The following is a 27536-nucleotide window of genomic DNA, read 5'->3' on the forward strand; positions in this document are numbered from 1 at the left end:
CACAGCCGCTCCGGTCACCTCCACGCAGCTAATGAGATGAGTAGCGCGATCAGCTGCTGTCAGTCTGGTAACTCGCGGTCACCGCTGGATCCAGCGGTGGCTGCGGGTAACCTCAGTGACAGCAGCTGATCGCGCTACTCATCTCATTTGCTGCGTGGAGGTGACCGGAGCGGCTGTGTCTGCTGCTGCTCCTGTCACCTGCATGCAGCAGAGCTGGACGCGACGCTGGAGGTCCCTGGATTACGCCGGACATGGAGGGTTTGTCGGGGTTAATAAATTGGTAATGAGGGAATGTGTTTGTGTTTTTTATTTCTAATAAAGGATTTTTTCGTGTGTGTGTGTTTTTTTACTGTAACTTACAGATTAATCATGGAGGGTGTCTCATAGACGCCTGACATGATTAATCTAGGACTTATTGGCAGCTATGGGCTGCCAATAACTCCTTATTACCCCGATTTGCCAACGCACCAGGGTAAATCGGGAAGAGCCGGGTACAGCCCCAGAACTGTCGCATATAATGTATGCGGCAATTCTGGGCGGCTGCTGACTGATATTGTTAGGGTGGGGGGCCCCCCATAACGTGGAGCTCCCCATCCTGAGAATACCAGCCTTCAGCCGTATGGCTTTATCTGGCTGGTATTAAAATTGGGGGGGACCGCACGCCGGTTTTTTTAATTATTTATTTATTTATTTTACTGCACAGTATAGACACGCCCACCGACTGCTGTGATTGGGTGCAGTGTGACACCTGTCACTCAGCATGGTGGGCGTGTCTCACTGCAACCAATCACAGCCGCCGGTGGGCGGGTAAAGCAGGGAATACGAGATTGATTAATGGGCGGCCGGCTTTTTCAAAAGAGGAAAAGCCGCCGGAGTTTTTATAACAGCCGTGCAGCGCCGCGCTGGAGATCGGGGAATGGTGAGTATGAGAGAGGGGGGAACTGACCGACAGACAGCTAGAGGGACAGACAGACATAGAGACCGACCGACGGACTGAGGGAGAGAACGAAACATAAAAAGAAAAAAGACTGACATGACATGAAAAAAGCACAAAACATACAGGGAACAAACAGAGATGCGTCCATGTCACTCGGACGTGCGCACAGACCCATTGACTTTCATTGGGTCCGTGCTGCGTGTTGCGTGAATAAAACGGACATGCTGGCGTGAGACACGGCCCACAAAACGCATCACGGAGACGGACAAACGGACATAACCAAAAACGCAAGTGTAACCGCTGAGATATAGTAACATTGGTGCACGTTTGGCCGTGTCTCCAGTATACACGGAAACGGACCAAACACGCACGTTTTTCACGGATGTGTGGCGGAAGCCTTAAAGGCACAGGAGGCTTGCATGTGTGCCCTAGGCTGGATACTAGGAAACCCCACGCAGCATGCGCAGAGCCTGAGGCCCTGTTTACAGGTTGTGTTTGGCATTGCAGCTACTGTAAGACCTATTGAAATGAATGGTGCTAAGCTGCAATTCCACATACAACCTTTAGTAAGGGTGGCACTGTATTTAGCAGAATACGGACACATTTCTCTTATGCTTGACAGCCCTTTTAACGCCACTTTATCTTCCCACTCTGAGTGTTGCCTCTCAGCAGTGGTAACATGCCACCGATTCACAATCCCTGCTCTTAAACACACCATTGTGATTACATTTAATGTTGAAAAACAGCATCATGGTGGGAGATTATGCATTAAAAGGCTTAATGAAAAGGATTAATGATACTGGAGCTCTTAGCAGAAGTCCCATTGAATATTTTGTACTGAAAGCCAAGCAGGAGCTCTCTTGTGCTGAAGAGGTCCTCAGTGATGGTCTATAGATCGCATTTATAGGCAAGAGCTATGGCGCTTACTGAAGCATTGGCAGAAAAGAGAAGTTCTTAGTTGCCAGGTCATTTTATTTGCATTGAGGAAATATTATGTTGTATGGAAACCAGTGACGGTGAACAGGCAGTCTGATCTCTTCTACCGTAGTAGCACATTATAGAGCAAGAGGAACTGAGCAGGTGTGTATATAAATCTATTGAAATCCGTGCTCATTCTGGGCTTAGCAGACAAGGCGGTGGTCCTACTCCGTGACTGACAGCTATCTTTGTGTGTGCACTGTGAAACACCTACCAGTGTAATGTGTCCAGGAGACGTCTCCATTCTCATGCTTTGGGATATGCTATCTAGTATTGATGAGTGAGCATGCTCGCCAGTGCTCGATACTCGATCAAGCATCAGGGTGCTCGGATACGCTTGGCACTCTGCCAGGTATCACGGGTGGTCGGGTGTGTAGTTCATGAGCCAGCTCCCTTCAGTGAGTGATGGGAGCCGGAACCCCAAAAACCGCTTGCAGTCTTTGGCTCTTACTCGGGGTAAAAACAATGTGTTTGGATGCCGTTTGTGAAGAAAAACCCTGCCCACCCTTCCCCACAATTGCTATCTTTACGACTGGCTATATGTGGGCGGAGAGCCGAACTGCCCAATCATTGACTTCCATTATACTTGTTACTCAAATCGAGCCCGTCATGCGTCCAACCTGCTCAAGTATTTTAGTGCTTGCCCATTTCTACTATCTAGTACTTCTGTGGTTGAACGTCATTCTGTTCGCACTAAAGGTGCTGGATCTTCCTTTGCCTCACTGCCCAGCATGCATTGACTGCTACTATTTTCCATTTCCTTACCTGTCCTAAAACCTAAAATGAAATTCTACCCCCTTTTTATGCATTTAAGCAGACAAGATTAGGAGCAGAGACAAAGACCCATCACCACTTGCTTTAACCTAGTTTATTGTCTCTGATGCTAGAGAATAATGACTGGTAGTGTATAGCAATCTGGACAGAAGGCAGACCCCTAATGACTGGCGCTTCAGAAAGATGTTTAGGGAGTAGAGCAACATAATGATTTTTAGTCTGTCCAGATAGCACATTACACATCAAATTACATCTAGTTGTGAAGTGACTAATTAATAATAACTAATAATTTGGAACTATTTCTAATGTTTCAGAAAGTCAGGTTAGGTGACCTGAATCATAAACACAGACTATATAGCAAGGCACCAAATATTATTCATGGGGATGATCACACCACAAGATTAAGCTTAAAGGGAACCTGTCAGGTCCCATATACACTCTTACCTACAAGCAGGATGATGTGTGGCCCAGTAACCCCTTCCTACCCATCCCTGTGTTGTAATATTGTGTAATATGAATTCATAAAAAAAGTGTTATAACTTACATGTTCCCTATGTAAATGATCAGAGGGTCTAGTCCCCTGGGCGTCGCTCGGCCCCGTGGGCGTTTGCATGCTTTCCGTGGTATCACGCCCTTATGGGCGATAACCATGGATTTACATGAGCGATGTCACTGTCAGCTCCTGGAGATCCTGCGCGTGCGCACTTCTCATTCATGCAGGCTTCTTAGCCAAGTGTTTACTTGCCGGCTTTAGATGCGCACTGCACATGGTCGGAACTGCAGAAGTCTTCTAATCAAGCGCAGTGCGCTTGTGAAACCGACAAGCTTACACCTGGATAAGAAGGCTGCGCGTATGGCAGGCACGGGATCTCCAGGAGCTAACGGTGACGTCGCTCATGTAAATCCATGGTATCACACCCACAGGGGCGTGATACCACGGAAAGAATGCAATACCCACGGGGCGATGCGACGTCCAGGGGACTAGACCCTCTGATCATTACATAGGGAACATGTAAGTAATAAAACATATTTTTATACATTCATATTACACAATATTACAACACAGGGTTGGGTAGGAAGGGGTTACTAGGCCACACATCACCCTGCTTGTAGGTTAGAATCCATATGGGACCTGACAGGTTCCCTTCAAGGAACAGGCCCTAAGTGGCCAGATCTTGCTCTTTTTCTATTCTGGCTGCTCCCCTTAGTAATCAGATTTCTTTTTTTGAAATCCACCATATGGTTACAAAGATATGGGGCTTTTATTTAGTGCTGCCTTTACTAGTATTTACAAAAGAGGCGTTGTTTACAGAATCCTCTGTGATTGTGGTACATAGGGTAAAAATGAAGACCAGGACAAAGACGCCCCCAGAATCCTGAGCCACGTCCCCTCACTAAAGATTGCTCCAAAGCAGTGGGGTTAAATATGAACAAAAACTCTTACGTGGCAAGCAAAAAACCAATATGGCCAAGGCCAATTGTTGGCTATTACTGGACAATGTAGTCTTTGCAGGAGTAAAGCCTGCTTTACACGTTGCAATTAGTTGTACAATCGCATTTGCGATGTGACACGCCCAGGTTGCATACGGGATTTTATGAGATTGCACGTAGGTCATTCATTTGCTGTCACACGTGCGTTAGTAGTCTATGTTAAATTTATCAATTTTATGTGCGATCCTTTAGATCATGTGTTCTGTGACACCTTTTTTTTTTTTTTTTTTTTTATTTATTGACTTGACAAGCGTGTGTAATGTGTAGGGATGCGTTTTTACTATGTCATCTGCCATTCAGCTCTGCTACATGGCCGCTAACAGCAGACACAGACAGCCATGTAGCAGAGCTGAATGGCAGATGACAGCAGACACAGAAAGAGCCGCACTGTCAGAATGAACTCGGGTGAACCTCACCCGACTTCATTGTCATGCTGCGGCTCTGTCTGTGTCGCGTCCTGATTAGCAGTCACCAGTGAAGACTCACCGGTGACCGCTAAACTCCTGAGTTTAGGAGCCCTCTCTCATATACTCACCGATCCCCGATCCCCGGCGCGGCGCTGCACGGCATTCACACTGCTCCGGCGGCTTTTACTGTTTTGAAAAAGCCGGCCGCCCATTAAACAATCTCGTATTCCCTGCTTTCCCCGCCCACCGGCGCCTATGATTGGTTACAGTGAGACACGCCCCCACGCTGAGTGACAGGTGTCACACTGCACCCAATCACAGCAGCCGGTGGGCGTGTCTATACTGTGTAGTGAAATAAATAATTAAATAATTAAAAAAAACGGCGTGCGGTCCCCCCCAATTTTAAAACCAGCCAGATAAAGCCATACGGCTGAAGGCTGGTATTCTCAGGATGGGGAGCTCCACGTTATGGGAAGCCCCCCAGCCTAACAATATCAGCCAACAGCCGCCCAGAATTGCCACATACATTAGATGCGACAGTTCTGGGACTGTACTCGGCTCTTCCCGATTTGCCCTGGTGCGTTGGCAAATCGGGGTAATAAGAAGTTATTGGCAGCCCATAGCTGCCAATAAGTCCTAGATTAATCATGTCAGGCGTTTATGAGACACCTTCCATGATTAATCTGTAAATTACAGTAAATAAACACACACACCCGAAAAAATCCTTTATTAGAAATAAAAAACACAAACATATACCCTGGTTAACCACTTTAATCAGCCCAAAAAAGCCCTCCTTGTCCGGCGTAATCCAGGATGCTCCAGCGTCGCTTCCAGCGCAGCTGCATGGAGGTGACCGGAGCAGCAGAAGACACATCCGCTCCTGTCACCTCCACGCAGCTAATGAAGACAGCCGCGCGATCGGCTGAGCTGTCACTGAGGTTACCCGCTGTCACTGGATCCAGCGGTGGATGCAGCGGTGGCCGCGGGTAACCTCAGTGACTGCTCAGCTGATCGCGCTACTCACCGCCGCTCCTCTCACCTCCACGCAGCAACTGAGGTGAGTAGTGCGATCAGCTGAGCAGTCACTGAGGTTACCCGCGGCCACCGCTGGATCCAGTGACAGCGGGTAACCTCAGTGACAGCTCAGCTGATCGCGCTATTGCCTTCATTAGCTGCGTGGAGGTGACAGGAGCGGCGGTGTATTCTGCAGCTCCGGTCACCTCCATGCAGCTGCGCTGGAAGCGACGCTGGAGCATCCTGGATTACGCCGGACATGGAGGGCTTTTTTGGGCTGATTAAAGTGGTTAACCAGGGTATATGTTTGTGTTTTTTATTTCTAATACAGGATTTTTTCGGGTGTGTGTGTTTATTTACTGTAATTTACAGATTAATCATGGAAGGTGTCTCATAGACGCCTGACATGATTAATATAGGACTTATTGGCAGCTATGGGCTGCCAATAACTCCTTATTACCCCGATTTGCCAACGCACCAGGGCAAATCGGGAAGAGCCGGGTACAGTCCCAGAACTGTCGCATCTAATGTATACGGCAATTCTGGGCGGCTGCTGGCTGATATTGTTAGGCTGGGGGGCTCCCCATAACGTGGAGCTCCCCATCCTGAGAATACCAGCCTTCAGCCGTATGGCTTTATCTCGCTGGTTTTAAAATTGGGGGGGACCGCAAGCCATTTTTTTTAATTATTTAATTATTTATTTCACTACACAGTATAGACACGCCCACCGGCTGCTGTGATTGGGTGCAGTGTAACACCTGTCACTCAGCGTGGGGGCGTGTCTCACTGTAACCAATCATAGGCGCCGGTGGGCGGGGATAGCAGGGAATACGAGATTGTTTAATGGGCGGCCGGCTTTTTCAAAACAGTAGAAGCCGCCGGAGCAGTGTGAACGCCGTGCAGCGCCGGGGATCGGGGATCGGTGAGTATATGAGAGAGGGGGATAGACTGACATGGACAGAGAGTGAGGGACAGAGATAGTGACCGACTGACAGAGATTAGTGAATGACAGACATTGTGAGGCGCTTCAGAACGCAGCTTTTCAGCTGCGCTCTGAAGCGGACCTTTTTTAAGCTGCGGTGCAGAGCGCACACCTGCGCACATAGCATCAGACACCAAAATTGTATGAGGGATGTCACACGTTACAATTCACTAGGTTCGTGCAACAAAACGCTCAATTCTAGACAAAGATACGATGTGTTTGCGATCAACGGTTTTGCGTTCAATCCTGATCGCACGTAGATGTCACACGCAGATACCTCACAAACGATGCCGGATGTGCGTCACTTACAACTTGACCCCAACGACGGATTGTGAGATATATTGAAGCGTGTGTAGCGGGCTTTAGGTCTAATAGTAAATAAGGTCAAAATCAGGTCACACAGGTCAGGGGTAACCAACTAGGGCACAAAGATGCAGAAAGCATGTTGTAGCCACTAACCGCCATCACTGGCAACTTTGTGGTGTCTATGGCAAATATACTATTATCCTTCATTTCTGGATTGTCCAAAAATGTAAAGTCCAGTAATAAGACTTGTTTGACTTTAAGAGATGCTGAAATCTTCATCTCGGTTGCTAGGCTACACCATATTATACTGTCACAGGCTAGTGATGTTACCATAGAGATGTGATTTTATTGCTGTTCTCCTGAGTTTAGACGTACCGGGCCTGTGACATAAGAGATATTACTCAGACATCACTCATGGTGTAAATAAACCTGCTCCATTGGGTGCAGCGTAACAGAAATGAGATGACTTTTTGAATCAATATTTACGGGTTTGCGCTAATGATGTCCATTGATTGTTCCTCCCTGCGGTGTAACGTGAAGCTTCTGGGCCCAGATGCAAAACCTCCAACAGAGACCCCAACTTATCACAGGTCTTTAATGGGCCCCCTCAGGCTATTGCAGCCCCTGCACCTTTTATGTTTATGCCCCTGGTTCCTCCTATGTTTAAATAGTTGGTGGTAAGTTTTAGATTCCACTACCCTTAGCAAATTAAAGGACTCCAGCCAATACATCAGTTTACATTGATTGTAGGCAGATCTTGTCTGTTTCAGCGATTTGAGTAGGAAAAAGCTATTAATATTCAACAGGCACATTGTTACAGTATCAGTCACCTCATATAGGCATCCATCGTCTACTTTATAGTAGCCATTTTGCGGCTTAGTAGGCCCCAAGAGCATTCTGGTGTTCCTCCTTTTCCCCTATACATGAATCTAACATTTGCTTTAACCCCTTCAGCCCCCAGCCTGTTTTCACCTTAAAGACCCGGCCATTTTTTGCAATTCTGACCAGTGTCACTTTGACAGGTTATAACTCTGGAACACTTTAACGGATCCTGGCAATTCTAACACTATTTTTTCGTGACATATTGTACTTCATGTCAGTGATAAATTTAGGACGATATGTTTTGCGTTTATTTGTGAAAATTTTGGAAATTTGGCGAAAATTTTGAACATTTCACAATTTTCAAAATTTCAAATTTTATGCCCATAAATCTGAGAGATATGTCACACAAAATAGTTACTAAATAACATTTCCCACATGTCTTCTTTACACCAGCGTAATTTTCTAAACAATTTTTTTTTCCGTGACTTTGAGAGGCCTAGGTGACAGAAAATACCCAAAAGTGACCCCATTCTAAAATCTGCACCCATCACTCTGCTCAAAACCACATCCAAGAAGTTTATTAACCCTTTAGGAGCCTTACAGCAACCAAAGCAATGTGTAAGGAAAAAATGAAAATTTTACTTTTTTTACACAAAAATGTTACTTTAGCCATAAAATTTAGCATTTTCACAAGGGTATCAGGAAAAATGCACCATAAAATTAATTGTGCAATTTCTCCTGAGTACACCGATATCTCATATGTGGGGGAAATCAATTGTTTGGGCGCACTGCAAGGCTCGGAAGAAAAGGAGCATCATTTGAATTTTTGAAAGCAAAATTGTCTGGAATAATTAGCGGATGCGATGTTGCGTTTGGAGACCCCCTGAGGTGCCTAAACAATGGAGCTCCCCCACAAGTGACCCCATTTTGGAAACTAGACCCCTCATGGAATTTATCTAGATGTTTATTGAGCACTTTTAACCTCTGGGGGCTTTACAAAAGTTAATAACTTTGAGCCGTGAAAATAAAAAAAAAAACAAATTACCACAAAATTGTTACTTCAACCAGGTAGCTTTTTTTTCACAAGGGTATCAGGAAAAATTGCAACATAAAATGCATTGTGCATTTTCTCCTGAGTACACAGATACCTTATATGTGGTGGAAATCAAATGTTTGGGCGCACAGCAGGGCTCGGAAGGCAAGGCGCGTCATTTGACTTTTCAAACGCAAAATTGTCTGGAATCGTTAGCGGATGCCATGTTGAGTTTGGAGACCCCCTGAGGTGCCTAAATAATGGAGCTCCCCCACAAGTGACCCCATTTTGGAAACTAGACCCCCTCATAGAATTTATCTAGATGTTTACTGAACACTTTGAACCCTTGGAGGCTTCACAAAAGTTTAGAATGTTCAGCCGTGAAAATATATATATATATTTTTTTTACCATGAAATTGTTATTTCAAACAAGTAGCTTTTTTTTCCACAAGGGTATCAGGAAAAAATGCACCATAAAATGTATTGTGCAGTTTCTCCTGAGTACACAGATACCTCATATGTGGTGGAAAGTAATTGTTTGGGCACACGGCGGGGCTCAGAGGAGAAGGAGCGCCATTTCACAGCAAAATTGGTTGGAATTATTAGCGTACGCCATGTTGCGTTTGGAGACCCACTGAGGTGCCTAAACAATAGAGCTCCCCCACAAGTGACCTCATTTTGGAAACTAGACCCCCCATGGCATGAATCTAGATGGGTAATGAGCACTTTGGACCCTCATGTGCTTCATACATTGAGGCATAAAAACAAAAAAGTACTTTTTTTCCACAAAAATGTTGTTTTAGGCTCAATTTTTTAATTTTTATAGGGGTAACAGGATAAAATGGACCGCAAAATTTGTTGGGCAATTTGTTCTGAGTACGCTGATACCTCATACGTGGCAGAAAACCACTGTTTGGGCGCACGGCAGAGCTCCAGAGGGAAGGAGCGTCATTTGACTTTTTAAATGGAAAATTAGCTGGAATCGTTAGCCGCACCATGTTGGGTTTGGAGATCCCCCTGATGTGCCCAAACAGTGGAGCTCCCCACCACATGTGACCCCATGTTGGAAACTAGACCCCCCCATACAAAAAAATATTAGTTTGGCGAAATAATAAATACAGACGTCAGTAAAAAATATATATATATATATATATATATATATATATATATATATATATATGAGCGCCTGCAACTGACACTAAGGCAAGTGCCACACGTGAGAGCGATGCCCAAATCTCGCATCGCATCATCTGGCACATCCACACTTCCTGTCTGGAAGAGAGCGACCGTGCCGGATGATGCAATGTGAGACTTGTGCATCGCTCTCATGTGTGGCACTGGGCTGATCCTTACAATATTCAGTAAAAAATACTGTAGTTGACGATTACTACAGTATAATTTTACTGGCCCTAACTAAGTTTATTTGTATTTCTTTCTTAGTTTACAGGAAAAAAAATCAGGACGAACGCACGGATGTGCTGCAAAAAGGGGGGGACTAGGTGGGATGGAAAAAAAGATGGATGGAGGATGGAAGAGGCCGCAATGGATGCAGGAGCAGCAGAGGATGGGTGAGGGCGCGGCGGATGGAGGAGCGGCGGAGGATGGGTGAGGGCGCAACGGATGCAAAAGCGGCGGAGGATGGGGGGAGGGTGGAAGGGGAGTGGGAGGTGAAATTGGGGATAGTTACCTTACAGAATAGATCTAGGTAGCAGGATTGCAGCAAATCCGGGAGGGGGAGAGGTGGGAGAGGGGGCAGAGGATTAAGGGGATGGGAGAGAGCAGGCAGCAGATCAGGGAGGGGGCAGAGGCTGATGGGGGAGTGAGGTGGCAGATGCAGGGGCGCAGCGGCTGATGGGGAGAGTGCAGTGGCTGATGGGGAGAGTGCAGTGGCTGATGGGGAGAGTGCAGTGGCTGATGGGGAGAGTGCAGTGGCTGATGGGGAGAGTGCAGTGGCTGATGGGGAGAGTGCAGTGGCTGATGGGGAGAGTGCTGTGGCTGATGGGGAGAGTGCTGTGGCTGATGGGGAGAGTGCAGTGGCTGATGGGAAGAGTGCAGTGGCTGATGGGGAGAGTGCAGTGGCTGATGGGGAGAGTGCAGTGGCTGATGGGGAGAGTGCAGTGGCTGATGGGGAGGGTGCTGTGGCTGATGGGGAGGGTGCGGTGGCTGATGGGCAGAGTGCGGTGGCTGATGGGGAGAGTGCAATGGCTGATGGGGAGAGTGCGGTGGCTGATGAGGAGAGTGCTGTGGATGATGGGGAGAGTGGAGCGGCGGATACAAGGAGGCAGCAGAAAGAAATCAGCGGCGTCAGATACAGGGGGGGGCGCAGTGGGAGGAGAGCAGCGGCGTCAGATGCAGGGCGGGCACAGTGGGAGGAGAGCAGCGGCGTCAGATGCAGGGGCGCAGCGGGAGAGTAGCTGCGTCACATGCAGGGGCACAGCGGGAGAGTAGCTGCGTCACATGCAGAGGCGCAGCGGGAGAGCAGGGGCGAAGTAGATGGAGGAGGACAGCGGTGGATCGGGGGCTATGACTCACAGATGGGCACCCGCAGGGATCGCTCTCCTCAGATTCCACGGAGGGAGAATCTGAGAAGAGCGATCTACAGCTCACCCGGTCCCAGATGCACGGTGCTTGGAGAGATCGGTCACAAGGCCGATCTCTCCAATCAGAGCTGGACGCGGGTGCAGTAAAGCTCACCGAGCTCCAGCCAATGGCCAGTGTTGCAGCTGCACTGACCATAGCTAGATTTCAATGCTTCAGCCATTTTCACTTACATTTTCATTACACTGGCTGTGATTGGCTGAGCGGCGTTCGTCAGCCAATCACAGACTCCGTAGGTTCCGGGAAGGAGACACCAGCCCTCCTGAGGTCAGGTACAAGTCCTCTCCTTCCCGAATCTACAGTTTTTGAAAACCGATCGCGGTTACCGTGGCTTCAGGGCCGCGATTTCGCCATGACGGATCTATCCGTCATGGGTCTTTAAGTACCAGGGCACCATGACGGCTAGATCCGTCAAAGGTCGTGAAGGGGTTAAGGGCTCCTGAATTAAATTTCCAGAGTACCTGCTAGGCCAGCGGAGCACATTTATAAAAAAAAAAAAAATGTACAAGCTGGAGCAAAATAAGTGACCACGGTCAATGGCAAAATCAGAAACAAATTTGGAACCTTAGGATTGTGATAAAGTCCCGGACATCAGGCAGTACCGTTGGGCAAAGACAGATGTCAGACCGTCCAAGGGTGATTTCAAGATGGGCATCCAGGAGTTAAACAGTATAAACAGCGATGAACCAGCTGACATATCAGAGGTCACGCCACAGTATTGCACCAAAAAAGGATATACAATAACTGGCAACCCATCTGTTGGTTGGTGTGATCAACTTCTAATGGCAATTCAGCAGGATCCTCATAGACACTGTCAGGTCTATTTGTCAGATTTCCTGTATAGCGCACAACCTGCCCAGCACCATAGGAATTTCCAGTCTCATTCATTATACTGGCTGGGCAGCACAAACACAGCCCAGCATGGGAAGAATAACCCTCAACAACGTTGTCAGGTCCAACAACTAGAGGGAAGCTGTGGTATCTGACAGTGGTGATCGGTGCAGGTGAAGGAAAGGGTCAGCTCATTGACTTTAAACAAATCTGTCAGGAGGTTTTTATTATGTAATCCAAGTACAGCATGATGTACGAGCAGACAGCCTGATTCCAGCGATGTATCACTTACTGGACTGCTTGTTGCCGTTTTGACAAAATCCCTGTTTTCGCTTCTGTAGTGGTCAAAATACTGAGCTGTGTATAACCCCGCCCACACCCCTTATAGTCAGCTTCCTGTGTACACTGTCCATTATCAGAAAGCTGCCAATCAGTGATGGGGTTGGGGTTACATAGAGTTAGGGGTGCTTCACACACAGCGAGCTCACTGCCGAGATCGCTGCTGAGTCACGCTTTTTGTGACGCAGCAGTGACCTCATTAGCGATCTCGCTGTGTGTGACACTGAGCAGCGATCTGGCCCCTGCTGCGAGATTGCTGCTCGTTACACACAGCCCTGGTTCGTTTTCTTCAAAGGCGCTCTCCCGCTGTGACACACAGATCGCTGTGTGTGACAGCGAGAGAGCGACAAATGAAGCGAGCAGGGAGCAGGAGCCGGCGTCTGACAGCTGAGGTAAGCTGTATCCAAGATAAACATCGGGTAACCAAGGTGGTTACCCGATATTTACCTTAGTTACCAGCCTCTGCAGCTCTCACGCTGCCGGCTCCGGCTCTCTGCACATGTAGCTGCTGTACACATCGGGTTAATTAACCCGATGTGTACTGTAGCTAGGAGAGCAAGGAGCCAGCGCTCAGTGTGCGCGGCTCCCTGCTCCCTGCACACGCTAAGCTAAGCGGTGTGCGCTGGTAACTAATGTAAACATCGGGTAACCATACCCGATGTTTACCTTAGTTACCAGTCTCCGCAGCTTCCAGACGGCGGCTCCGTGCAAGCGCAGCGTCGCTTGCACGTCGCTGCTGGCTGGGGGCTGTTCACTGGTCGCTGGTGAGATCTGCCTGTTTGACAGCTCACCAGCGACCATGTAGCGATGCAGCAGCGATCCTGACCAGGTCAGATCGCTGGTCGGATCGCTGCTGCATCGCTAAGTGTGAAGGTACCCTAACTGGACTGTCATGCACCTAGTCTTGCACTGGTAATCCCCTGCTGATAAAATACTAATTGTATTAAAACTACAGCAAACTGCTGAGCTAGTGATGCATCCCTGAAATCAATCTCTCTGACTCTACATTTACTGTACTCAGAATAAATAGTAACAACCTAGTGGGAGATTTCCTCTAAAAGCCTCCTAACTGCTACAATGTAGAAACCATAATGTAATAGCTAAATATAATAATGACTTGGAAAAAGAGAAAACCCACAAAAAACTGAGGAATGATCTTTCGTTATTATAACTACAAACAGTAAACTAGTCCCTGAAACGCTAAGGTGTGCAAACATTGATATAGCAATTTTGGAACTGCATTACTGCTATTGAAATAAGTTTTAAGAATGAAATAGGCCAGAAAATAGCCAGTTTATGACAGCCCAACAGCCAGCGACAAGGCGTATCTCTTTGTTGGGTCCCTAACCTAATATGCCTCTATCCGGGTATAAAGCCTACCATTTTATGGACAGGCAGGAACCATATTGTAGTTAGTTCCTTTCTGATTGAGCACTCCTCCCACCAGGTTGAGGTGGTTTACAAATTTATTTATTTTTTTAGTCCGATAGAGAAACAAAGTTCAAAATCCATGTTAATTTTTATTTACTTATTTATTAAATATATTGATAAAATCACAATGTAAGGCTGCTTTCACACTACGTTTTTTTAACATGCGTCATGAACGTTTTTTGCTGTAAAAGCGGATTCTGCTTTTACAGCAAAATAAACGCATGCATGTGTTATTTTACAGGATCCTGTCACTTTAAGTTTATGGGTGGGCATTGGAGTCATGTGATCGGGAGTCAGTGGAACTGAACGTGATAGACTGGGAGCCGACATCTGACAGCTGCAGAGGCTAGTAACCAAGGAAAACATCGGGTAACTTGCTTGGATATCCAATATTTACCTTGGTTACGAGCATCCGCAGCTGCTAGGAGCCGGGCTGCCTGCTCCCTGCACACGTAACCAACGTAAACATCGGGTAACTAAGAGAAGCGCTTTGCTTGGTTACCCGATATTTATCTTGGTTACGAGTGTCCGCAGCTCTCAGGCGGGGGAGAGAGAGAGGAGAGGGAGGGGGAGAGAGGGAGGGGGGGAGGGAAAGAGAGAGAGGTAGGGGGGGAGGGAGAGAGAGGAGAGGGAGGGGGAAAGAGGGAGGGGGAGAGAGACATAGAGGGAGGGGGAGAGAGGGACTGATCACACCAGGCTGGTTTCTGGGCATGCTCAGTAGAGCAAGCAGGATCCTGTCTATCAGCATTCCAGCGTTCACATGCGTTTGCGTGCTGTTTAGTCAGGATCCAGCAATTTGCAGTATTTGGACGCAGCTCAAAAACGCTACAAGTAGCGTTTTTGAAAAATGTTAAAAAACTGCAAGTCGCTGGATCCTCACTATAACGCACGCAAACGCATGTGAACGCATTTTGACGCGAGTCCATTGCAGATGCATTGAAATGAAAACGTATTTGCACTGGATTCGTTTTTGCGTTAAAAAAACGTTCAGGACGCATGTTAAAAAAACGTAGTGTGAAAGCAGCCTAACAAAATGGAGGTACACGTGTGATACACTACAAGTGAATCACACTGATACTGGTACAAAATAAGGAGTTGGTAAGCACAAGGCCACAAACAAAGCCACAAGAATAAATAGAAAGTGAATAAATAGTTTAATATTTGCTTGCGAAGACTTGATTAGACACTCACTATTGCCATAATAGCTTAGTGCATAAAATATGTTAGAAAAAGAGGCATAGCGAACATATCAGATTAGAATAGGTACTGGTTGCTTATCTATTAATCTCCCTGTACCAGTCAGTGAGTCACTGGTGTCACTGGCCCGACGCACGTTTCGCGTAGGGCTTCCTTGGGGGGCCATCAATTTAAGCAGTTTCCTGTAGGCCTGTAAAATTGTAGGCTTAACATCCGGATAGAGGTAGGAGCCAACAAAGAGATATGCCTTGTCGCCGGCTGTTAGGCTCTTAAAAACTGGCCATTTTATGCACTAAGTATCTCATTTGTAAAACTTATTTTCTAGACCAGCAATGTGATTCCAAAAATTCCTATATTCAATGTTTCCATACCTAGCGTTTCAGAGTTTAGATGTATATTTTTGAGCAGTAAAACTATTCCCATTATCAGGAAGAATCTTTTTAATAAATTATAGTGAGCCTTATTACCATGTTTTATCGGCGCGCCACATAGAGTGAAATCAAATCACTAATTTGTTTTCGTATCTGCTGATGAACCATTTAGCTCAGTAAATAACAACTAAGGCACAGGAATTACACAGATAAACACATGAGATGATGTTCGCAGATTTCCTTAGCTGCCCACAGCTATATTGATTTTTCTACGCTTTTGGAGATTATATTATTATTACAGTTGGCAAAGTTGGCAGAATGACTCATTATCATTATCCAGCTTCACAACAAGCCTGATGCCTGGGAAGGATCCAGTTGAATTGAAGAAATAATTTCCAGGAATGCTTTTACATATTGGCAGCAAGTGAATGTGCTTGCTTTATTTGTGACCAAAGTGGAAACAGCAACTTGGGTATCAGACCCAGTAACGGTGTTTGATTTGAACCATGATTTATAGTGACAAGCAAAAGGGTAACAATGTTTTGAAAGCTGTAATGGATGGTGACATATTGAGCCTGAAAGTCGAAAGTTCAAACATTGATAGCCTTTTGCTTGTCACTGTATCATATCTAATATGTAATTAATACGGATTATCACTGGCGTGCACTAAGACATAGGAATCCTGAAATAAGATACAACTGCATCAAGTTCTTCAAATATATTTGGATTGTGTCAATCCAGAGGTAGGAAAGAAACTAAATTTAAGTTTAGTGAGGCGACTGGCCATTTGGTATATTGTAAAAAAATGGAATTTCATATTCCAATGTTGCCATTTAGTATCCAGATTCTTGTGCACCAACAAGGAGTGACACCAAAACAATTCAGTTACCCCATTATAAGTCGATATCATTATTAAAGAGGCTCAGCTTAAGGCAAATTAAAGGCAATCTGTCACTTTGTAAAATGCTTATTTACCTATAGATATAGCGTTAATATACAGGTAAATAGCACACCCCTGCAATTTGATTGACAGCTCACTGTGCACAGGTACACTGCAGAGCTGGCTGTTAAACTGCCAGGGCGATCTTATAGTATAGTGAGAGGAACTGTGAGTGGTTATTGTAATCACTCCCTGCACCACCCCTATGACTGAAAGCTGGTGGCTCCTGAGAGGAAATAAATTAATTTTTCTCCCTGTAGCCACATTTTATTAAGGTGGCCAAGAAGCACTGAAACACTATTTACTTGCAGATTAACCCTCTTTCTGCAGGTAAATAGCTTTTTCCTAGGTGACAGGTTCCCTTTAAAGGGAATCTGTCAGCAGGTATTGCTACCTCATCTAAGAGCAGCATGATGTAGGCAAAGAAATCCTGTGTTCAACAATGTATCACTATGTGCAGCCGTTCCGACACAGTGAAAGATTTGAGATTTTGTATGTAGCAGTGCTGGGAGAGCTATCCCTGCCCACAGCAGGCTTTCCTGCTGTGGGCAGGGATACATTTCCATAGACAGAAGCTGATACTCACAGAGGGGGGTGGAGTCGGACTTCAACTCATGTGCTGCTGAGACCCACTAATGATAAGGATAACAGGCTTAAACTAACATTACAGGTAAACAAAAGCAGACATTGAGATAAGACACACTGTTGAATTTTCTGTTTTAACTCTTGCAGCATGCTATCTTTAGGTTACATTGCAGAAACCTGCTGACAGAGTCCCTTTAAGGCAGATCTGTCACAAGATTTCACAATACTAACTGCAAACATTACTACCTACATCTCTTATATGTACATCCTGATGAGGCTGAAATGTAATATCAATCTCTCCACCCCTTGCCTCATTGATAGCTTCTCAGTGTCCCTCCTCCCTGCTGCTGAGATCTCTCACTTCTCAGTGCAAGCTGCAGTAGTCAGTCAAGCAAGGTCAATGGAGAATTCACTTGTCCTTGTGAGTTTTCTCATTCTTTAGCTTGAATCATAAAATGCTAATTTTAATATGAGGATTATTCCATCATTTTGTCATGGATTTTCAAAGTACAGTAAGTACACCAGTCTTGTCAAGTCTTAAGGGGGCTTTACACACAACGACATCGCTAACGAGATGTCGTTGGGGTCACGGAATTCGTGACGCACATCCGGCCTCATTAGCGACGTCGTTGCGTGTGACACGTATGAGCAACCGCTAACGATGCAAAATACTTACCTATTCATTGATTGTTGACACGTCGTTCAAATCCCAAATATCGTTGCTGTTGCTGGACGCAGGTTGTTCGTCATTCCTGAGGCAGCACACATCGCTACGTGTGACACCCCAGAAACGACGAGCAACACCGTACCTGCGTCCTCCGGCAACGAGGTGACTTCCATGCGGCTGCTCTCCGCCCCTCCGCTTCTATTGGACGCCTGCTGTATGACGTTGCTGTGACGCCGCACGAACCACCCCCCTTAGAAAAGAGGCTGTTCGCCGGCCACAGCGATGTCGTTAGGCAGGTAAGTTCGTGTAACGGGTACTAGCGATATTGTGCGCCACGGGCAGCGATTTGCCCGTTACGCACAAACGACGGGGGCAGGTGTGATCGGCAGCGACATCGCTAGCGATGTCGCTGCGTGTAAAGTGGCCTTTAGATCTAATTAACAAGTTGATTACTTTTGGACCAGACTCATTCAGTAAATGCATACCAAAACAAAATGTATGTATTCTACCCCAAGAAGTTAGGACAAATCACAACTTCCTCAGCTTCAGGCGCACCATAAAGACGCATCTTTTTAGGGCGGCCTAGCACACTCCCTAATCAGATTAGTTTCACATAGTCCCTCTACAACATCTCACAACATAACTCCACATCAAACTCCATGGCACCCAAATGCATCTCAATTCTCTGGCCAACTGGTCCAGGAAACCATTATCTATCCCCCATTTCCGTGAGATGGCTGGATTGTCATTGTAAATAAGCACTTGTATCTTGCCCCCATATCTCATTGTAGATTGTAAGCTGTCACGAGCAGGGTTGTTTTTCTTTTCTTTTTTTTCCTTCTAAATATTGTATTTTCTGTAACTGTTACTTGTTTGTATATGATCCTCCTGAATTGTAAAGCGCTGCGGAATATGTTGAATATGAAATAAAGATTATTATTATTATTATTCATTGACTGGACAGTGACCTCTATGGTATATAGTAATGGCAAATCTTACTCTGTTAAAAGCCGTACTGTCCTGATCACTGTGCCTATTAGTAATCCTTTCTGAAATATCCTTCAATATTCATATTGAAAATCAAGATGAAAGCTAAAGCTGCATTCACTGGAGTGAGCCTGATTGGGTAACTAGGATCTGTATCCTATGTGCATGATAGTATTGGAATATAGCCCTGCTCATCACATCAGAGTGATGTAATAGTGTATCGATTGCTATGTGTTACCAACAGATAGCTAGTCGGACTTTGCCGTGTGTTACAAAAAGTAAAAAGAAACACACAAGAAAAATATCGTAAAGGGAACCTGTCAGGTCCAATATGCACCCAGAACCACAAGCAGTGCTTAGACGTAATATTACTGCCGACGGTCGTTAAGGGGTTAAAAAACAAAAAGCAACTGATTTCTCTTATCAGAGTGTGCAATGGTTTACATAGTTTACGTAAACTACAGGGTTTATTACCCTGTGATTAACATTACAGTACTAGAAATGCACATGCTTGTCAGACACGCCCCCCGCTGTGATTGACACCTCACAGTCAATGCACAATCTCTTTCAGAGCCTGGTGTGGGTGGGGACAGCATTGCTGTGTTCCTAAATCTAGATTCTATGATTGTTTCAGAACAGCTTCAGTCAGTAATCTAAGTGATACACTATTGGATTTGAATCTCCTTTCCTGCATTATGTTACGGTCAGATGAGGTAGCAAAAACCTGCTGACAGATTCCCTTTAATTAACAGACAAGATCTTACTGAAATTTTGGTTAATCTACCATGTTCTACCATAGATAGCACATACTGTACATATACAGTGACCCTCCATAAACATAGTTCTCGCAGTAGATGGTCTTAGAAATTGTTATCATACACTAAAAGGGCGGCTGGAAGACAGAAGGGTGCTTTACACGCTGCGAAATCGCTAGCAATCTCATTAGCGATGTAACACTCCAGATTGCACATGCGATTTGCCGAGATTGCACATGTGACTGGCGCTACAAAATTCATTGTTATAATCTTTTTTTAAAATTGTTCATTGATCATTTTAGTTTATTTACATCAGGTTATCATTTTGCTCTTTGCCTTATATTTAATTCCATCATGATTAATTCTCCGTTATCCGTCTAGGCTACAGAAATGGAGAAGCAGCTGTCGTTACAGGTCACTGTTCTTCAAGAGGAATTCCGTGAGAAGAGCATGTCTACAAGCCAACATATTTCGCGGTTGGAAAGTCTTCTATCAGAGGTGGGCTTATAAGATAATTTAATGTAATATATGATAGTGTGATGAGTTTGGTTTCATAGAAACACTTCTGGTTACCAAGTTACTTGATACTGAGGAATCACTGAGTTAAAGTTTAACGAGAACTTGATTATGTTTCTTGGTTTCTCCATAGAGTCATGGAATGTTTTTCGTACTTCTTCAGTGGAAAATTAGATTATTTGTGGGAAAAAGCACTTCTCATTAAAGGCCTTGTCACCAGTTCCTATCTTCAGGAGTACACTGCTTTCCTTTTTGCCGAGGGGGAGGCGCGCTCCTGAAGATTGACAGTTCAGGCTGGCAGCATGGCTGAGCCGGTGGCCTGAATTACCCATTCTTTGCTTTAGGCCGGGGCCATACTTGGATTAATGTGATCCTCGCATGACACTTGGCTCACGCTGGCAGCACAACGGGAGCCGAGTGTCATCATCATGCGATTGGACCTCAGCTGCGGGGGCGGGCCAGCACTGAGGAGGGCGGGCTGGCACTGCGGAGGGGAGGGAGGGATTTGCAAATTGTAATAATATACTTATTGAGATTGTAGAGATTAATCTGTTCTCCCTCCCCTCTTTCCATTCCCACATCTAACCTTCTTCACTCCTTCCTTGTCCCTCCCGCCACTACTATTTTGAATAAAGGCATTCTTCAAGCTTTCTTGCCTTCCTCCCCTCCCTTCCCCACTCTATCCTAAGTTAGATGTTTGTTTTTCATGGAAAAATGTCAATAAAGCTCTTTGGAAGCAGAATATAATATCTGTGATGGTCCTGATCTGGCATAAATGGGATATAAAGATTATCTGCCAATCACTAGCATTAAAGAGGTTGTCCCGTGAAAACAAGTTATCAGTTTTCTGCAGGATTGATGATAACTTGGTGATCACTGGATGTCTGGCTGCTGGGACCTACACCGATCAGAAGAATAGGGAATTTTAATCCATGGTGTTTGACATTCCCATAGACCAATGTTCCCCAACTCCAGTCCTACGGAGCCACCAACAGTGCATGTTTTCCGGATTTCCCTAGTGTTTCACAGATGTTGGAAAAAATGTACACAAAGATAACCATTTCATTTAAATGTTTTAAGACAGCAAAAGGTCAGAAAAGTGGCTGGACTCGAAGTCTGTGATTCCCTGGAGGCAGGGAGAGGGGCTGGGGAATCACAGACAGGGAGAGGAAGACCGAGTTCATGAAGGCAAGAAATGAGAGGCATGGAGCTCATTGGCTCTAATTAAAAAAATGGAAGCAAAAAGATTATTGTGATTACTTATGCTCATCAGGTGATCTTCTACATGTAAGCATCACTCTGAAGCATTCATGTTGCCGTTCCTCCATGAAAATCTGCTTGTATCAAGGGGAAACTGCAATGTGGGCTCTTGATACCAGACTGCCCCTTACACATGGAACATTACTATTACACACCCTGTGATTTTAGGAGCAATGCACACATGCATCAGTTCAGTAATTATTAGCATGTCCCATATGTAGGGACTCCACTCTCTCTGGAAGCAGTTAAGGTATATGCATAAGCCTGTTTGTTCTGGTGCAAAATACCTTGAAGTTTATTATCTTCATAAACTTCAGCAAAAGTCCACATGAACACAAAATAGTCCATGTAGCAATACAGGCTCACCCGTTTAGATAAATATAGGGTTTTTTCCTAATTGGCCTCAGAACAAGACTGATCAGCATGGAAAAGTTTTTCCCCTCTCCACACATAGACCCCTCTGGAGATGCTCAGCTGCCTTTTTATATGCTGGATTAAAGGATGGGAACGACTAGTCCCGCTAAGTCCTGCTTCCAGTCGTTCCTAAAACCCAGATCCAAACTCCGGTCCCGTTACAAACCGTCACAGCACTAGAAGTGCTAGAGCCTTCTTACCGGGTTTCACATCACCTAGGCTAGTCACCTCGGTGATAAGTATCTCCCATCCAGGATCTTGTCAGCTTCTTCCTTACACATGTTGTAACATTTCTGTTCTTTAAACTATGCTTTGTAAAATTCCTGTTATTTCTCCTTTAATTATATAAAAAAGATATCTTGAGTGTTACTATTCACTTCATTAATGCAACTTGTTCCTTCTTTGTCTGAGCCTGGATTCAGAAATCCGTGTTTCATCAATGCACGGCCTGGCCCTTGGTCTCTAAATCAGATCTCGACTGCCTTATACATGCCTATGAGTGTGTTCAGTTTTGGTGAGGAGACCTGCAGCCATGACATGAAACATGGATGTGTGAATCTGATCCAACACTGATACTATCCTAATAATACTAACATGTATCCTGTTGACAAGGAGAATGGTAACACCCTGTGGGCTAAAATATTTGTGTTCAACAAATTCACTTTTCTTTAATCATTTATATCTACAGAACAGAATAGAATGAGCTGTACGTGGCATCAGTAGGGTCAGGATCAGTAAGCTCTATCATCAGTAGGATCTATTGATTACTAAAGTCATATTCAAGAACCAGCGGGTCATAATAACTATAATACCCATATCAATAACTGTTATAAATATTGTAATACCTTTTGTTTATATATATAGTATATAAGTTTATAAAAATGAGGGGTCTGCCATTTCTAGGGGCAGCTTTTGCCACCTTTTACATAAAGTACTTGCTGCGACATTTCTCACCATTACAATATCTCCGATGTGTCTCCATCTCTAACCTAGATATCTGATTGACAGCAGGGAGCTTTGAAATGTCAGGTAAAACAAGACGTTTTTGAATGGCCGTTACTTGCATGTTTTTGAGAAACAAAATTCCCTTTGAACCTAAGATAGAGGGCCCCTGTTTTTCAGTCAACCCTGTTCCCAGTTCATTTGAACCTAGTGCAAGTTTCATGTATGTACCCCATACCTGATGTCATTTAGGCTACATTTCGCTAATAGAGGAGTCTTCTGGTGATAAAGAATGACTTTGTCATTGCAGAAACCTGCGTTGGACAGGTTAAAAGAAGACACAAGTCCATCAAGTATAACCTAACGTGTTGATCCAGAGGAAGACAAAAACCCCATGAGGCAAATGCAAATTCCCTCTATTAAAGAGGTGGTCCGAAGTCAAACTAAATTTCATTCTAAATCCCATATATTTAGTGCCATAATCTAAGCTATTTTTTAATATAGCTTACAAACGTAATAGGACTAATCAGGTAGAGTATAGTATAGGCTCACAAATTATCCTCAACCCTTAATAAAATATATGTTTATTAGTAATTCGTTAAAACAATCCCAAAGACACACAAACAAAGACAAACCAAAGTCAGGTGACCCTAATACCGATACAGGGGGACGGTACTATATAAAGATAAAATGAGAGGGGAAAAAGGGGGGGGGGATCCTGGTGACCCTCAACAATTCAGGTGTCCCTACCTGACAATGGAGGGTGTGACACCTTAAGTTACCGGGCGCCCCCGTTCCACGTCGACTTTCCCTTTTCCTCACCCTGAGATTTAGGGAAGATAATTCAAAAAGAGGGTAGGAAAAAAGAGAAACCGTTCCCAAAGGTACAATAGGGTCTAATACACTGATAAATATGTGTTTCTCAAAATCTGACTCGCGGTAACAAGATATACAACCGCAAAAGATGATACAAAAGTAATATATCTGCAAAAATTAGCTCATGTGATAATCTATTATACCATAATGTGTCACAGAAAGAGCCACCATAGTCTCGCTATAGTCAAGGAAAGACCACTAAGTCAGCAGAACAATTCACTACCACACATAAGTACTAAGTCCTACTGGGGTGCCAATAGCCCCATCACAGATACTTTACATAGGACAATAAAGGAAAAAGTGTATTAGACTCTATTGTACCTTTGGGAACGGTTTCTCTTTTTCCCTCCCCTCTTTTTGAATTATCTTCCCTAAATCTCAGGGTGAGGAAAAGGGAAAGTCGATGTGGAACGGGGGCGCCCGGTATCTTAAGGTGTCACACCCTCCGTTGTCAGGTAGGGACACCTGAATTGTTGAGGGTCACCAGGATTCCCCCCCCCCTCCCTTTTTCCCCCTCTCATTTTATCTTTATATAGTACCGTCCCCCTGTATCGGTATTAGGGTCACCTGACCTTGGTTTGTCTTTGTGTGTCTTTGGGATTGTTTTAACAAATTACTAATAAACATATATTTTATTAAGGGTTGAGGATAATTTGTGAGCCTATTTTTTAATATACTTGTATTATAAATTCCCTACCGTTTCCTAACTACACTATCTGCTATTCCATTTTTTTTCCTATTTCTTGTCTGATGACACTTCATTTGAGAATCCCAGTGCATGTTGGGATACTCAAAGCATCATTATAGCAGGGGGCAGAGTCTGCGGTCACAGTCTCTGTCCCCTCCCTCAGCGGCTGTGCTCATCCCTGTTGTGTCCCTGCTCTGTCCCTCCCTTCGCTGTGGACTTTGCTATCTGCACAGTGTTAACGTCTGCTCTTTGTCAACTCAGGTCAGTAATAATCTGCCACCAGGAGGTTGGTGTCAATACCGAGCATGCAGGAGGAGACTAGTGATGTCGCATGTCTATGCCAAGTATTGACACCACTCTGTTGTTGGCAGGTTATTACTAATCTGAGCTGACAACAAAGCGGGTGCTGTACACTGTGCAGATCGCGCAGGGAGGCACAGAGTAGAAATAAGCACAGCCGCATCATTTCAGGGAGGAGGCAGGGGCTGTGACAGTGACCGCAGCTTCTGCTCCTTGCTCTAGTGATGCTTCGTTTGAGTATCTTAGCATGCACTGGGAATCTTAAACGAAGCGTCATCAGATAAGAAATAGGAAAAAAAAGAAGATGTAATGTAGTTAGGGAATGGTAAGGAATTTTAAGTCACGTATATTAGCCAATACCTTATATTACGGTCCTACATAGATAGGTATTTGGATGAAGATTTAGTTTGACTTCAGACCACCCCTTAAAGACCGGGTGATTTTTCATTTTTACGCTTTTGTTTTTTTCTACACTTATTTCATTAGCCATAACTTTTTCAATCTTTAATCTATATAGCTGTGCAAGGGCTCGATTTTTGTGGAATTAGTTTTACTTTTGATTGACACCATCCATTTTATCATATGATGTAATGGTAAGCAGGAAGAAAATTCAAGTGAGGTGCAAAAAAAGTGAAATTGTGCAATTGTTTGGGGTTTTTTTGCTTTCACTTTCCCAAAAAACTGACCTGGCAGTATGATTTTGCAGGTCAGGTCAGTACCATTACGTAGATTCCAAACGTGTTGTTTTTGTGAAAAAAGTTCAGAAATGTAAACCTTGCTTGGGTCGCATCTTTCCAAGATGTTTTCAATTTTTGAGATATGCAGCTGTGTGAGTTCTTGTTTTTTTGCAATCGAGCTGATGTTTTTATTGATATTATTTTGGGGGTATATACGATGGTTTGATCAGCTGTTATTACATTTTCTTCTGTTGCTGCGGCGGTCGTAAAACTACAATTTTTGTAATTTTGATTTTTTTTCTCGTTACACTGTTTACCAATTGGATTCATTTACTTTATATTTTGGTGGATCTTTTTTAAGAATGCAGCAATGTCATATAAGCGTATTTTTATTTTAACTGTTAATGTGGTAAAGGGTGATTTTAACTGGAGCACGGTAAATGCCGCTGTCAGAGATTGACAGCGGCATTAATAGGTTAGCAGCCTAGGGCAGAGTTCTGCTCCACCTGCAGCTGTTAGAGGCAGATGAAGGCTGAATAATTCAGCCTTCATCTGCAGGTAAAGATGGGGGCTCGGCATGTGGGCTCTCGTACAGTAAAGCATCGCCGCCTATAATGATAATTTAACGTTCTTTCCTATAGACAGAGAGAATGTCATTATTGCAGGCCTTAAGGGTGCTTTACACGCTGCGACATTGCTAACGATATATCGTCGGGATCACGTCGTTAGTGACGCACATCCGGCACCGTTAGCGACATCGCAGCGTGTGACACCAAGGAGCGACGATCAACGATCGCAAAAGTGTCAAAAATCGTTGATCGTTGACACGTCGCTCCTTTTCATAATATCGTTGCTGTTTCATTCCGCAGGTTGTTCGTCGTTCCTGCGGCACCACACATCGCTGTGTGACACCGCAGGAACGACGAACATCTCCTTACCTGCGTCCACCGGCAATGAGGAAGGAAGAAGGTGGGCGGCATGTTCCGGCCGCTCATCTCCGCCTCTCCTCTGCTATTGGGTGGCCTCAGTGATGTCGCTGTGACGCCGAACGCACCTCCCCTAATGTTCGCTACGGCAGCGATCACCAAATGTCGCATGAACGACGGGGGCGGGTGCTATCGCTCGCACAACATCGCTAGCTATCGCTAGCGATGTCGCAGCGTGTAAAGCACCCTTTAGTGTACAAGATGACAAATATTATCCTAATTATGTAGAAATGGCAAATTCTGATTGATAACTTCCTTCTATGCGACACTTTTGAGTCTGCAAGCTTGAATCCCCATGTATGGATGTTCCCTATGTCTTGTACAGTTATCCTTACTGGTTACAAGCCCAGACGTTTATCCTTCTGTATAATGTTATGTAGAGCAATAATGTAACCTTGGAACAAATCTATGTATACGCCTGACCTAACCTGATATAGATTATGTTCCTCAGTCTCTGTCATCCCTCCTTCCTCTTCTTTCCATTCAACCCCGTTTCCTTTCTCTCTTTTGCCTGGTGCGGAGCAGCAGATCCTAGAAGTAAGTACCTTATCCTTCCTGGGTCTGGAGTGCATGAGCCAAGCGGTCACGTGTATCTGTGAGTCATTGTCTGCATGCCGTCTAAGACCGTACGTTGCTCACTCTGCTCTTATTGCTGAGATCTCTGCTGCTTTTTATGTATATTATTATATTTTTATTATATTATCTTTCTGAATGTTAGACCGCAGAATATTTAGCAGAAGACGTATCTATAGTTTGCTTATGTCAGGTTAGCATTGTTTTTTTAATACATAAAGGTCATGGCTGTGCAGAAAATAGTCACCTCCTCGCTTCCTGAGCCTTACCACATATACTATACCACAAAATACTGGGCGCTCAGTGAGTCACTCAATATGAGGTTGCATGTATCTCAGAAACCTGCTCATAAGCCTTGGATCAGGCATCCAATCATCTAGAACCTCGGATAATCTGGTACTTGTTTGTAGCACTATATTTTAATCTCTATCTTTATATTTTATATACTTTTCCAATAATATAAAGGTATTCCAGTCTTCTTTTAGGCTGTGTTCACACATTGTGTTTTTGACGCGCTTTTTCTCCAGTGCAGTTTGTTACAAAGCCTGAAGGGTTTCCCGATGCCACCAAAGTGATTGACAATCCTGAAGTCTCATGCACACGTTGTATATTTATGACTTGCAGATTCGATGCAGAAATAAATCTGCATTATGTCAATTCTTTCAGCGTTTTGCTGCAGATTTCACCTATACTAAAGAGTGGGGAAATATCTGCACCAAAAACACATAAAAAACCTAGGTATTTTACACTGCATTTTTCCTGCCAAGAGATGCAGAAATGGAGCAGAAATACTTAAAGAGGACAAACCACCAGGATTTTCCTATCTAAACTAAAACCAGTGCTATACTGGCGATATCAT

The 27536-nt window shown here is 44.6% G+C and overlaps 1 protein-coding gene across 2 annotated transcripts in view; it reads left to right on the forward strand.

The window, feature by feature from the left end:
• Positions 1–27536, forward strand: part of BICDL1 (BICD family like cargo adaptor 1) — a 138026-nt gene that overhangs the window by 38326 nt on the left and 72164 nt on the right. For both annotated transcript variants that reach the window (XR_012724957.1, XM_075320307.1), the window contains exon 3: positions 19827–19943. Coding sequence is in view for 1 of the 2 variants with exons in the window: in XM_075320307.1 (XP_075176422.1) it covers positions 19827–19943 (117 nt within the window). In the remaining variant the exon portion in view is untranslated. The remainder of the gene's footprint in view (positions 1–19826; positions 19944–27536) is intronic.

The sequence above is a fragment of the Anomaloglossus baeobatrachus genome, chromosome 1 (genome assembly GCF_048569485.1).
Source record: "Anomaloglossus baeobatrachus isolate aAnoBae1 chromosome 1, aAnoBae1.hap1, whole genome shotgun sequence".
Classification (NCBI taxonomy): Eukaryota; Metazoa; Chordata; class Amphibia; order Anura; family Aromobatidae; genus Anomaloglossus; species Anomaloglossus baeobatrachus.